Source organism: Peromyscus leucopus, chromosome 3 (assembly GCF_004664715.2).
Source record: "Peromyscus leucopus breed LL Stock chromosome 3, UCI_PerLeu_2.1, whole genome shotgun sequence".
NCBI classification, from domain to species: Eukaryota; Metazoa; Chordata; class Mammalia; order Rodentia; family Cricetidae; genus Peromyscus; species Peromyscus leucopus.
Window position 1 is genome coordinate 148,563,077 of NC_051065.1, and position 13,835 is coordinate 148,576,911.

The 13,835-nt window shown below is 44.9% G+C and overlaps 1 protein-coding gene across 5 annotated transcripts in view; it reads right to left on the minus strand.

Moving 5' to 3' along the window:
* Positions 1-13,835, minus strand: part of LOC114700724 (alpha-1-inhibitor 3-like) — a 176,328-nt gene that overhangs the window by 58,625 nt on the left and 103,868 nt on the right. For 2 of the 5 annotated variants that reach the window (XM_037204176.1, XM_037204175.1), the window contains exons 12-15: positions 9,140-9,367; positions 8,894-8,957; positions 4,984-5,132; positions 119-304 (exon numbers count right to left, since the gene is read on the minus strand). The exons of 2 other annotated variants lie outside the window; for them this stretch is intronic. In XM_037204176.1, coding sequence (XP_037060071.1) covers positions 119-304; positions 4,984-5,132; positions 8,894-8,957; positions 9,140-9,367 — 627 coding nt within the window. The remainder of the gene's footprint in view (positions 1-118; positions 305-4,983; positions 5,133-8,893; positions 8,958-9,139; positions 9,368-13,835) is intronic. One more of the 5 variants, XM_037204178.1, reaches the window with a different exon arrangement.

Here is a 13,835-nt window from a genome sequence, read left to right on the forward strand (position 1 = left end):
TATAATGAAGAGCTCCCTTCAGCGATGCCCTTAGCATTAAATGCAGCATTTTTATGTTACAGTGTCCTAGTGTCTGAATGACCACTACTTTATTAGAACCATCATCTCAGAGCCTCACCCCAGGCCTTTCTTGGACAGGATGATGGGGACTCACCCAGGAAGGGGAGAGCTCAGCTTCAGGCCTCAGGAGCAGCACGCTTTGGTCCACAGCTCTTAGGCCACAGAGGGACTGAGGAGAAGCTGCAACACGCAGATGGGCCTGTGAGGCGGGAAGACTTTGGGCTGGGGTGAAGGTCAGGTCCACCTGTGGGAAGGGAAATCAAGCTTAGCCAGCTTCATGCTCCTGTAGCCCGGAAGCCTAACACACGAGTCACTGTAACTTTGCATGCACATTGTTTACCAGATTATGACTGTCGGAACTCAGCCAAGGCTCTTTGCTTCCTTTTCACCAATGGGATTGAGTTAGGAAGACAGGGGATGTGTCAGTCAAACTCTGAAGCAACAAACAACTATTTCAGCTCCCTGAAATTCTTGTTAATCGTTCATTTTTGGTATGTGAGTGTGGTGTAATGCACACGTGTGTGCTGGTGCATATAGCCATGTATCCAGCAGAGGCCAGAGGAGGGTGTGTGTGTCCTGCTCTCACTCTCTATCTTATAGACTTGAGACTGTCTCTCATGGAGTTGGAGCTAAACTGGCCAGTGGAAAGTTCCAGCAATTCTCCTGCCTCTGGCCTCCACAGCAGTGGTGTTGTAGAAGCTGCCAGTCATGCCTGGTTTTTTACGTGAGTGCTGGGATCTATGATTCAGCACACATTTAACAGTGTTGCTGTAAGCCCCTGGGCCACAGGAGTGGCCAGGCCCCTCCCCCCAGCACTTCTAACTGCCAGGTTCCACTCCCAGAATCCTCTAACTGCCCTAACTGCTGGATCCTGCCCCCACCCTGCAGAGCAAAAAGCCCAATCTCTGGACATGAAATCCCACCAATGTTCACCCTGGAAAGTTCAACCCTGAAAAGTTCCACCCCCTTCCCAAGAAGCTCTACATAAGCTCCCAATCCTGTTTGGTTGGCTGCTGAGACCCCAGATAGGAAGTAACTCCTTATGACCTACTTCTCCTAGAATTTCACTGATATTAGTGTCAAACTCAAATGTCTAGGGCGCGGACCCCTGACTATACAGGCAGAAGTCTTCACCATGGCCTTCAAGTTGCACCATGAGAGAGATGAAAAAGCCCAAAACAAAAATACCTGATGACGGCTAAGGCCTCTCAGCTGGCCAAAGCAAAAGCCCAGGCTCCCTGGTCTCCTAAAGCTAGAGAACCTCTGTGTCCTTGTTTCAAAAGTAGTCAGGAGGGTCACTGGGCCTGGGCCTGTCTGAACCCTCGTAAACCACCCAGACCATGTCCAAGGTGCCATCAAGAAGGGCATTGGGGTATTGATTGCCCCCATGTCCCTTGCAGCATGGGGACATCAAGCCCAGATTGCCCTTTATCTGACCTCCTTGGTCTGGCCATGAACGACTGAGTGAGCCCAGGCTCCCTTGGCCTGACTACCGCCATCTCTGACAGGGAGCCTCAGGTAGTTATAGTATCCAGGAGATTCATCTCCTTCCTTTTGGACACTGGGCCCATTTCTTTGGTCCTGTTGAAATTCTGGGGACCCACCTCTCCTTGTTCTTCTGTTGTTGGAGTAAGGAGACAGCCTTACCAGGCTCACCAAAACCCATCATTTGAAGGGTATTTCCCTTACCCATTCCTTCTTAATGGTGCCAACCTTTCCCATCCTCTTGCTGGGAAAGGACCTCCTAGCCAAAGTGGGAGCCTCTATTTCTTTTGCTCCCCCATCCACTTGACCCCAAGCTGGCCAGCCATTCCCTTCCTCCTTCTCCTCCAAATCACATGATCTGACACACCTCTTCTCTTCCAACCTCTCAGGTAGATCCCTAGGTATGGGACACCTAAAACCCCCTTAGCCAAAAATCACAGCCCTTATCATTCAACTACAAGACCCCACTAAATATATAACCCAGGCTCAATACCCACTAAAAAAAGCCTTTTTTAAGACCTAAGAAAGAATCTTCTGCTCCCCACTTCTCCCTTTAATATTCCCATACTTGCAGTTATAGAAACCAATGGAACCTATCACTCAGTTCAGGATCTCTGACTTATCAGCTCAGCAGTAGTTCCCCTTCACCCTATAGTTCCCATGTCTTAACATTTCAAAATGACTCAAGTTGCTGATTTGACTCTTAAGATGTGTATAGACCATTTGTTTCTGCTGGCTTCTGCTACCCAACATATTCGGTTCCAAATTCTTCAGCTGCTTCCTCCTCCACCTGCTCTAACCATCCATCTCTCCTCACCTACTTGGTAAATGTCCTCTCACTGGCTCCTGGAGCCTGCTACACCCTCCAGGGCCTCACCATGTGGGCAGCTGCTGGAACTCTCTCTATTTTCTGGCCGCCTCCCCCAGGAGCTGCCTGGGAAGCCCCCACAGCCTCTTTAAGCCCATCTGGGCCTCTGCGACATAGTCCCTCCTGTCTCTCAGCTCCCACTTGGAGCTGATAGAAACTCCCTCAAGTGCAGTTCACTTTGCGACCCTTCCCCTCTTCCTCCCCGGACTCTAATTTTATTAAAGCTTCTCTCTAGCCTTAGTACAGTTCAAACGGCCAAAATTGGCATTCTCAATTTTCAATGACAGCAACTTCTGCCACTGCACAAACAAATGATCCAAAATTCTCTTATATCGAAACTTGCATTCTTCTCTATTTCTTCTTACCTACACCTACCGGGAGTAGCTCTTACATATTATGGATGCTTATCATCCTAGAGACCCTCATTTCTAATCAACAGCCTATCCTGATAGGGTCAGGAAGTTACTCTATGTCAGGCTGTCAAAGGCTGAGTCCGTCCCCTATCCATCTCCCCTTCCCTGGGGCTTATCACCTGTGCATGTCTTCTCTATTCTTGTGTGATAATTCCTGTCCTGAAAACAAAAAATCATAAAAGCAGGGTTTATGATAGAATTTAAAAAACCATGCTTGTTTAATAAGGTATTAAAGCTGCGCCTTCATGTACTCATACAGGAGCATACAAGTGTTATAAAGGTCTGAGAATGTGACATCTTAAGCACTGAGGATAACTTAAGTTCGGAGGGTCTAAGAAAGTGTTGTTTGAGGATGCGAAAGCTTAAGTAAGTTTTAAAAGTCTAAGTGTTATGTAAATGAAAGTTCTGAGAGTGTAAGAAAATGTTTTCAGGTGTCATGTAAATGAAAGTTCTGGAGGTATAAGAATGATTTAAGGCATGTACATCAAAGTTCTGGAGGTATAAGAAAGTGATTTAAGGCATGTACATGAAAGTTCTGGAGGTATAAGAAAGTGACTTAGGATGATGGAAAGTGTTTCAGATTTCTTTCCCCTCTATGCTGTTGTTAAATCTATCCTTAATGGTTCAACCAGACCACTTGCATGGTGGGATCTGGAGACTGCTCACCAGCAAGTTGCCAAAAGGAGATACTTATCCCTATGACACATAAATCAACTTCTAATACACCTGTCTCCTATTCCTTCTTTCTCTATGATCAAACTAGAGACCACTGTCGATGTTGGCCAGATGTAGGCTGCCTTAGCAGTCCTATAAAAGATGAGATCCAACAACTTCAGACAGAACTTCAAAAAGTAAGAAACAGCTTGATGCCTCTGGCCAGTGGATCACTGATAGTCCAATATGAAGCTGGATGCTACCCTTCTCATCCCTTCTCCTTCTTTTCTTAATCCTGATAGTTGCACCCTGCCTTATAAACTTCTTGTCTAGATTTCTTCAGCACTAACCAGACTTTTAACCAGTTACCGTTACAGGCGTGCTTCGGAGCCAGAGACCTGCAGCACGCGGTTACATCCTGATGATGAAGATCAAGACTGCCCAAAGAACCTCAATACCGTGATTCAACAGGAAGTACTCTAATAATAACATTGCCCCCTTAACTGTGACCTGATTGTTTATAATAATAAACAAAAAAGGGGGGAATGTAAGCCCCTTGAGCCACACAAGTGGCCAGGCCCCTCCACTGAGGACCTCTAACTGCCAGGTTCAACCCACAGAATATTTTAACTGCCCAAACTGCTGGACCCTGCCCCCACCCTGCAGAGCAAAAAGCCCAATCTCTGGACATGAAATCCCACCAATCTCCACCCTGAAAAGTTCCACCCTCTTCCCAAGAAGCTCTATGTAAGCACTCTATCCTGTTCAGTGTGTTGCCGTTTCTTGCTCAAGCAGAGGCAGCCACTTTCCTGGTTTTTTTCCTTCTCAATAAATCATTTGTGTGAGGTTTGTTGTGTGGTGTGACTTTGTGGTATTCCTTGGCTTCCAGCTGCCAGGATACCTTTCAGTCTGAGATGCAATGCTTACAATTGTATCATAACATTTAATAACAACAAGGCTCTATGTCCTTATCATACACATAGAAAAATCATAATGAAAAATTAGAAGGAAACTAAATACATTATCCATTGATAGGCCTGGATTCTATTACTGGTCTTGCATAAAGTGATGTGACATTAGGGACTATGAGATTGCTCAGTGGGTAAAGGCACCTGCTGTTGACCTCATGACCTGACCTTGGTCTCTTGGACTCATGTTGGAGGAGACAGACATGTGAACATGGTTCTCTTTTCCCCACATGTGTGCACCCATGTGCATGTGCACATGGCATAAATATAATGATTTTGAAGTTACAGGACTTGGGACTCGTTAGCCACTTATTAATCACTCAGTTCCCCTCTCCTGCTCCACTTCCTTGCTTTCTTTCTTGTCACCCTCCAGTTATTTTGGGGGTTTGTGAACAGAAATCTGGCACTCTGGTGCTGTCTGTATGTTTGCCACTGAGGCACACACCAATTGCCAGGGTTAGTGTATCTGAAATCTGTATCCTTAAGCCATTTTTTTCTCTTTTCAAATAGAAATTTTCAGAAATAAATCACTCACTTTGTTGAGAAGACACTTTTCAACTTCAAGTTTTGCAGAATCTGCAATCATTTCTCCATCAGGCAATATGGCATAGATGAGTACTTTAGCCTCAGGAGCCATGCTGAAGTCCACAGGAATCTCCAGGGCAAAGTTGCCTTTCACTGGAGCTGGAGGGAAAGGGAAGAGACAGTTATGGGTCAGAATATTGACAGGAAAACCCAAATAACTAAACACAGGGGTCTGGTGGACTGTCTGTAGGCGGAAGACATTCTTACATCTGGGCTGTTCTGTGGTTAATTGTTTGCATGCTAATGATCTCAGGAGGGTATGGGACGCTCACAGCAAGATACCTCCACCAAGATGTTCACCATGGAAGGCTATATTGCTTATTTATAGCTAATCATATACTAACCTGTTATCTCTTTTACATCTTAACATCCCAAACAGCATCTGTTAAATACTCCTGTTATAAAAATGGATGAAGCAAACTTAACTAATGTTTCATTTATTGTTTAGATAAGAGGAAGAAAAATACACATGACAATCTGGTACTCAGGGAGCTGACAACTGATGATTATCTCAGAGGAGCATGCTACATTTGAAAATAATAAGTATATCTTTATGAAATGCTCACAGTATTTACATTTTATAGAAAAAATTATGCAATTTTAGAAGTCTCTGTTATTGTCTCTGGTGAATCTGAGGAGATTCATAAACCTTCTCAAAATGGATGCTATGATTCCCATTTAGTGTTTGTAGAAGAACTAACTGGATATTTTATTAAATTGATAAATAGTTTGTGTAATTGGTCAATGACAAGGAAGCCCTTCTTCAGTAAGTTTGTTGAGCATCTAACAAGTACCTACCATTTCTAGAAATCACTTGGAAGATTTCTGTGAAACTACATATTCAAATTTATGTGCTTTATGCAGTTGATATTGAAATGACGAGAAATGGATAATAAATAGGTAAATTGTAGAAAATATTTCTGCATGTGGGAAGTGCTCTTTGGGAAGGAAAGGATGGCAAGAAGATGAATACTGAGAATACCGGGATCCAGTGGTAACTTGGGATTTTAATAGGAGCAGGTGGAAGAGGCCATTAAGAGAGTGACAGTTGAGCCAAGTAGAACTGAGCATTGTCATCAGGATATGACAGAGTGATTTCATTCCTTAAGTCACAGCAGCTATGATTCCTGCCCAAAACCGTTGCAACATCAAGCCTGTCAAAAAGAAGTAGGGAAGGGGCCTGGTGGATGTTGGCAGGGAGGAGTTGGAGAAAATTTATGAGCAGTGTGTATGATTGATATGCTTTGTACATGGAAAAAAGAAAGCATCTTCAACCACATCTTATGATGTTGGCATAGCTGGGTACTGGCATGTAGAAGAACGCAAACAGACTGATATCTATAAGTATGCATAAAACTCAAGTCCAAGTGGATCAAAACCTCAACATAAATCCAGTTATACTGAACCTGATAGAAGAAAAAGTTGGAAGTAACATTGAACACATTGGCACAGGAGATACTTCCTGAATAGAACACCATTAGTATCTACACTAAGATCAAAAATAATAAATGGGATGTCATGAAACTGAAAAGCTTCTGTAAGACAAAGGACACTATTAATAGGGCCAAATGGCCACCTATATAATGCGAAAATATCTTCATCAAATCCACATCCAACAGAGGGCTGATCTCCAAAATATATAAAGAACTCAAGAAACTAGACATAAAAAAAAACCAAACAAACAAACAAATAATTCAACTAAAAATGGAGTACAGATATAAATAGAGAATTCTTAACAGAAGAATTGCAAATGGCAGAGAACCACTTAATTGTTCAACATCCTTAGGCATCAAGGAAATGTAAATCAAAACGACTTTGAGATTCCATCTTATAACCTGTCAGACTGGCTAAGATCAAAACCACAAATGACATCTTATGCTGGAGAGGATATGGAGCAAGACTCCTCCATTGCTGGTGGGAGTGCAAACTTGTACAGCCACTTTGAAAATCAATATGGTGGTTCAGAAAACTGCGAATTGATCTACCTCAAGACCCAGTTATATTACTCTTGGGTATATACCCAAAGGATGCTCAATCATACCACAAGGATACTTGCTCAACTATGTTCATAACAGCTTTATTTGTAATAGCTAGACCTGGAAACAACCTAGATGCCAATCAACCAAAGAGTGGATAAAGAATATGTGGTACATTTACACAATGAGTATTACTCAGCTGTTAAAAACAATGAAATCAAGAAATTTGAAGGTAAATGAATGGAACTAGAAAAAAGTCATCCTGAGTAAGAAAACCCAGACCCAGAAAGATAAATATGGAATGTGTTAACTCATAAGTGGATATTTAACCAAAAAGTATAGGATAACCATGCTACAATCCACAGACTCAGAGAGGTCAGGTGACAAGGAGGGTCCAAAGGGGGATGGGATGCATGGATTTCCCTGGGAAGGGGAAATAGAAGAGATCTTAAGGATGGGGATGAGAACTTGGGGGATCTTGTTGAGGGGTGGATGGAGGAAGGAGTACTAAAAGAGATAACTGGAGAGGGGGTACATTTTGGGGTACAAACCTGGTGCCAGGGAAACTCCCAGGATTCTACAAGGATGACCTCAGCTAAGACTCCTAGCCATAGTGGATATGTAGCCGGAACTGGCCATCTCCTGTAATCCAACTGGTCACTACCCCAATTGTCATCAGAGAGTCTTCATCCAGTAACTGATGGGAACTGATGCAGAGACCCACAGCGGAACACTAGGCTGAGCTTTGGGGAATCCCACTGAAGAGGGGGAGGAAGGATTGTAGGAGCCAGAGGACTCAAGGACATCACAAGAACACAACCCACAGAATCAACTAACCTGGCTCATAGGAACTCACAGAGTCTGGATCAATAACCAGGGAGCCTACGTGGAAACGACCTAGGCCGTCTGCACATATGTGAGAGTTATGTAGATTGGTCTAGTTGTGGGACTCCTAACAATGGGAGCAGGGGCTGTCCCTAATACTTTGGCTGGTTCTTGGGAATCTACTCCTCATGCTGGATTTCCTTGCCCAGCCTAAATACAAGGGGAGGTGCTTACTCTTACCACAATCTGATATGCAATGCTTTTTTTAGATACCCATGAGAGGCCTGATGAGCAGATACAGAGGAGTGGATGGGAGGAGAGGAGGGAGGAGAAACTTCAGTCAGGTTGTGAAATAAATAAATATATTAAAAATGTATTGTATAAATATATGTAATTTTCAAAGAATAAATAAAAATGAAACCAAAGGACTGGAGAGATAGCTCAAAAGTTAAGATCACTTGAGGCTCTTGTAGAGGACCAAGTTTGATTCCCAACACCCACATCAGGCTGCTCTGAACTCTATCTTTAACTTCAGGGGACCTGATGCCTATAACTTTGAGGGCACATGCACTGATATGTAGACACACACACACACACACACACACACACACACTTAAAAAATAAAGATGAGGCAAATGAATAAAATTGGTGTACCTAGAATAGTTTAAAGTCCAAGGCTTAAACCTTCCATACTTTTTTTTGATGGACACTAAGGTAACACATTTTGCCTTGTTGGTGATAATCTGTGTGTGAATGCATAGATTTCTCACTTGGGGTGTACTTTGGAGTACTTTGTGTTTTCAGGTGTTACATCTTCAGAATAGAAAATTTACTGTGTTGAATGGTACCCAGTTTGGGAGTCTGAGACTTTTCCATCCTGAAGGTCATGGTATGATGGATAACCTACATTAGATGACAGAACATTGACTTTCTGCTGTAGAGTGTGTTTATGGTGACACACAACCATCATGGCATCCTTAGTTGCTCAGTGGTGAGATCACACTGGTGAGTATGTGGGGAATTCAGTTGGAGATGTGTTACTGGGTGGGAAACACTCACATTCTCCTGGCTCCATGTGGTGAGTATGGCTTCCAGTCTGGATAATGCTGCCCTTGGCCATGACCTAAAATAGAAAGCATTTTCCAAGCTTACATCTATATTTTACAAAGCTTTCTTCTAATTGACAAATCTATTGTTTGAGACCCAGACAGAAATACCCAGCCTAGAACCCAACATGTCAGAAGGAGAGACATGGTCAGGAGATGAATGACTCTTTGTAGTTCTCAACATGGAGGTAGAACTCACCAGGTAATAGAAGATAAGCTCTCCCATCACTCTCAAGACTGGCCCCTGAAGAATAAAATGTGCCTGAACCGTGTGATTCTGACTGCAGGGCAAGATGCCGGCCTCTGTCTCCAGGTGGACGTAGCTCCTGCTGAAGGAGTACACACTGTGAGCCACATGATGAATCTCTGCGTGCTTTTCTGCTGTACAAGGGTGATGGATGCATGAATTTTCCTCTTTGTGGTAGACCTGGAGAAACAATAAATTTTGTCATTAGTCATCAACACCAAAGCAAAGTGGATATATGAATATAATACAAAACAATTAAAAATACTGGTACACTATACCCCCATTTCCAACAAATAGAATGAGGAAAATACACTGAAGTTAAACACTTAGGTTAAAAAATAGAGAGAGGCTTTGGTTCATAGAGCCTGTGCTTCCATAAAAAAAAAAAAATAGAGAGAGGAGCCTCTTGGCACTTCTAGGTCTGGTGGTCTCACTGAGGACGGTCACAGGTCCACCCCAGGCATTTAGACTCGGGGCAGGAAGAAATCAACCATGAGCTTATCTGGTGCCATTATAGTGAGTGAATACAAGGTGGGGAAATGAGAGAGAGAGAGAGAGAGAGAGAGAGAGAGAGAGAGAGAGAGAGAGAGAGGCAGAATGAGCCATGTGCTACACAGAGAGGTAGATCTGAAGAGGGTGGTGAGGAAAGAGCTAATGTAGATGGCCTGCTTGCCACACAGGGTCGTGGTGTTGTCCTAGCCAGAGCTGCTGTCAAGGGCCATGAAATTGGTCCATGGCCCTGAGCCTTGGTGGTCTGTATTGATGTCCATGGCTCCTGTGATCACTAAAGGTCCTGTGGATGACCCAAGCCTGGCCCATCACCTGTGACCATGTCCACATCCAAGGGATGTGCCCCCACAGGGGCCATGCTGATCTAAGAGGCCTGTGCTACTACTCAGGACTATGGTGATGTTTGAGCCAGACTGCTGCTGGGGGCCACGTCTGGGCCCTTGTCCCTGCTGTGGCCTGACTCTGAGTTGCTGTCTGTGGCTCCTGTTGCCCCAAAGGACCATGCAGAGCCCTACAGTCTGGGCTAAAACCTGAGCTCATGTTGGTCTTTGAAGGTCAAGCTGTTGCCAGGGCCATACAGACCTGTGTGGCTTGTACTGCCACCCGAGGCCATGGTATCATCGGGACCCAAACTGGCCATGGGCCATGTCTGGGCCCAAGACCCTAACACAGCCAGGGTCTGTGTTGATGTCCAGGGCTCCTGTTACCATCCAAGGCTGAGTTGATACCAGGGGTGTAGTCTGCCACCTGGAGACATGTTGGTGTTTGAGGGCCATGTTGCTACTGTGTCTGTGCTCATCTGGGTGATCTGCAATGCTAACTAGGGCCTAGATGACATCTGGGTCCAGGCTGTTGCCAAGGACCATATCTGTGTCCATGGTCCTACCGTAGTTGAATCTGTGCTGGTGTCCACGGCCCATGTTGCTAAGAAAGATCACACTGACACCCAGATCTGGGCTTCTACCTATGGTCATTTTGGTGTCCAAGGGCTGTGTTGATGCCATGCCCATACAGACCTGAGTGACATGTGCTGGCATCCAGGGCCAGGGCATTGTACATACTCGAGCTGTGGCCAGGGCCATGTCTTGGTCTGTGGCCCTGTCACAGCCAGGGTCTGAGCTGATGCCTGAGGCTCCTATTGTCATCAAAGGCTACGCAGATGCCCAGGATCTGGGCCCACACCTGGGGCCATGTAGTCTCTGAATCCAAGATGACCTGAGTGATCTGTTTTGCAAACTGGGGTCATGGTGACATCTGGGCCCAGGATGCTGCCAAGGACCATGCCTGGGTCCCCAGTCCAAGTGCAGCTGGGGTCTGTATTGCTATATGTGGCCTGTATTGCCACCAAGGGCCTTGTAGACATCAGGAGTCTGGGCCACCACCTAGGGCCATTTTAGTGTCCAAGAACTGAGCCTCTGATTGGGCCATACAGATCTGAGTAACCCTTACTGCCACCCTGGGCCATGGTGTTTGTTGTCTGGACCTGGGCTGCTGCTAAGAGTCATGTCTGGACCTGTGGCCCTGCTGCAGCGACAGTCTCAGTTGATGTCCATGGCTCCTGTTATCATTGATAGCAGTGAGGATAGGCTTGCACACAATTGGTCCAGCCCCTCCTTGGCTACAGCCCTAGGGAGAACTGGCCCTGGCCCTGACTGACTGCAGCACTCAGGAGTGTGGGCCTTGTACCTCCCCAGGGCATACAGTAGAGCAGTCCCTGCTGGTGGGGGTGTGGGAGATCTGGCCCTGAAGGTGTCAGAGTGGAAGAGCTAGCCTCATGCTCTATCATGTGATGGCATGGGGAAGGGAGAGATTCCCACCTGACCCTCATCACTTACCCCTTACCACCCACTGCAGGCAAGAAAAGCTGGTCCCAGGGTCATGAGAGTGGGAGAGCTGGTCCTGCCCATCACTAGCCACAGCATTTGGCAGAGCGGGCCTTGTACGTAGCCCTGGCAGCACACTAGATCTGACTCTGTTGGCAGGGTGCAGGGATGAGCCAGGTCTATGGACTAAAGAGCAGGAGAGCTGCTCCTGGCCCCTCCTGCTGAGAGCTGCTGGTAGCAATGGCTTTACCAGAGGCCATGGAAGTATACAGCAGGTGACAACTAGTATTCAACAGATGGACCCACGAGATGAATAACTCTCTGATGGGGAGCCCCACCCGGCAAAGCCGTCACTGACTGTAAACAACAATCAGTTGTTTCTGTCTGTAAGTTCTCTCATGTGACACTACATTTCTTCCCTAAAAACTGCTATGGGTGTTTTCCCACTGCTTGTGTGTTTATCTCATGTATCTATTCCATCTTCAGGCACACGTATAGCTGTGGATGGTCAGGAAGATGATTTCTGTTAAGCTGTATTATTCTGATGAATAGAAATAATACTAGGATATTTTCATAACTGACATAGGAAAGTAACAGTATTCTCAGTCACAAAGACATCTAATTTTAGCCCTCAGAACAAATTCAAAACAGACTAGCTGCCCCTGCAAAGAATACACAGGGTCAAGTCCCCAAGTGTCTGCTAAACCAAAGTCAGGCTGATACTATTAAAACATAACTTTCCTGCAGCAATTGACTTTCTGCATGGACTCCCAACTTCACTTTATGTTGCAGAACTCAAGGTTCAGCCAAATAAATGTCATTGTTAAGTCCTGAATTTCAATGTCATTTTCTGTCTGGGATTCCTGACCACTCACACTATGAGCATTACCCACTGACCTGTCAATATGACATCTCTAGCCTGAGAGAAACTGTGTGATTTATCATGTGTTATGAGAATATGTTGGACCCAGGAAATGTAACATATAATTGTCCTGAGTTTGACTGTTGAGGTGTGTGTGTGTGTGAGAGTGTGTGTGTGTGTGTGTCTGTGTGTGTGTGTGTGTGTGTTGAAATAGAAATGTAGCTTAATGTGCAGAGGTAGAAGTGGGGGGAGATGGAGCAGAGTGTGTAAGGAGAGAAGTGTGAGAAATGTAAGAAGCGACAGAGGTGTGTATGTAGGGCAGAAATGTGTGTGTAGAGGAGAGTGAGTGGGTGAGTGAGAGAGTGAGTGAATGATATAGTAGTGTATGAAGGAATATAGTGGAGTAGAGAGAAGAAATGTATACAGAAGAGAGATGTGGAGCTATTGAAAAAAAGATGTAACTGTGTATAGAAATATAGGGCTGTGCAGGAGAGAGATGTATGTATGTAAAGAGAGACATATAGCTGTATGTAAAGAATGTAGCTGTATTTAGATAGATTTTTCACAGAGAGGATTTTTTAAGATGAAGTAAAAGAGAAAGTAGCCATCAGAACATGTGAAGTCTCCCTAATACCCCTCAGATAGAAAATTATAACCCTCAGAAAAGTCTAGCTCTCGCTGTGTTTGTGTTTGTGTGATTTTTTTTCATAAGCTAGGATGCTAGATGCTGGCTTTCCAGTTAGTGATACTCTCTCTCATATATGGTGATATTTTATTTGTGCTGAAATGTGATTTTATTTGTATGTTAATAAATAAAGTTGCCTGGGGGTCAGAGCTAATAGCAAGCCATAGCAGAAGTCTGGCAGTGGTAGCACATGCCCTTAATCCTGATCACATGACAGGCAGATCTCTGTGTGTTCAAGGACACGACCAGCATGGAGACACATGCCTTTAATCTCAATACCAACTGTAGAAGACCTGGAGGTCTGTACAGACAGTCAGTGATGAGGAGGTCATGTGGTTGGGTTTACAATCAATGAGAATGCAGAACAGAAAGTCAATAAAAAGACAGACACACAAGAAGTAGCTTTCTTTCTCAGGGGAAAGACAGCAGAGGCAGCAAAGGGTTAGAATGTGGTTTTAAGTCTCAGCTCTTAGCTATTGCTCTGACCTTTTGGGCTTTTAACTCTGCATTTGGCTCTGTGTTTTTCATTTAATAAGACCGTTACATCTATACTCATATGTTGTGGAGGGCAAGATGAGGGAAATATGCACAACCCCTGCCACCTATGGCAGGCAGGAGTGTCAGCCTCAGGGACATGAGAATGCAAGACTAGCCCTGTCCCTCACATAGTACAGCAATCTGGAGAGCAGGCCCTGCACCTTGCATGAGCAAAGCAGCAGAGCTGGCCCTGGTGGTGTGAGTGTGGGTGAGCCAAACACAAGGGCATGA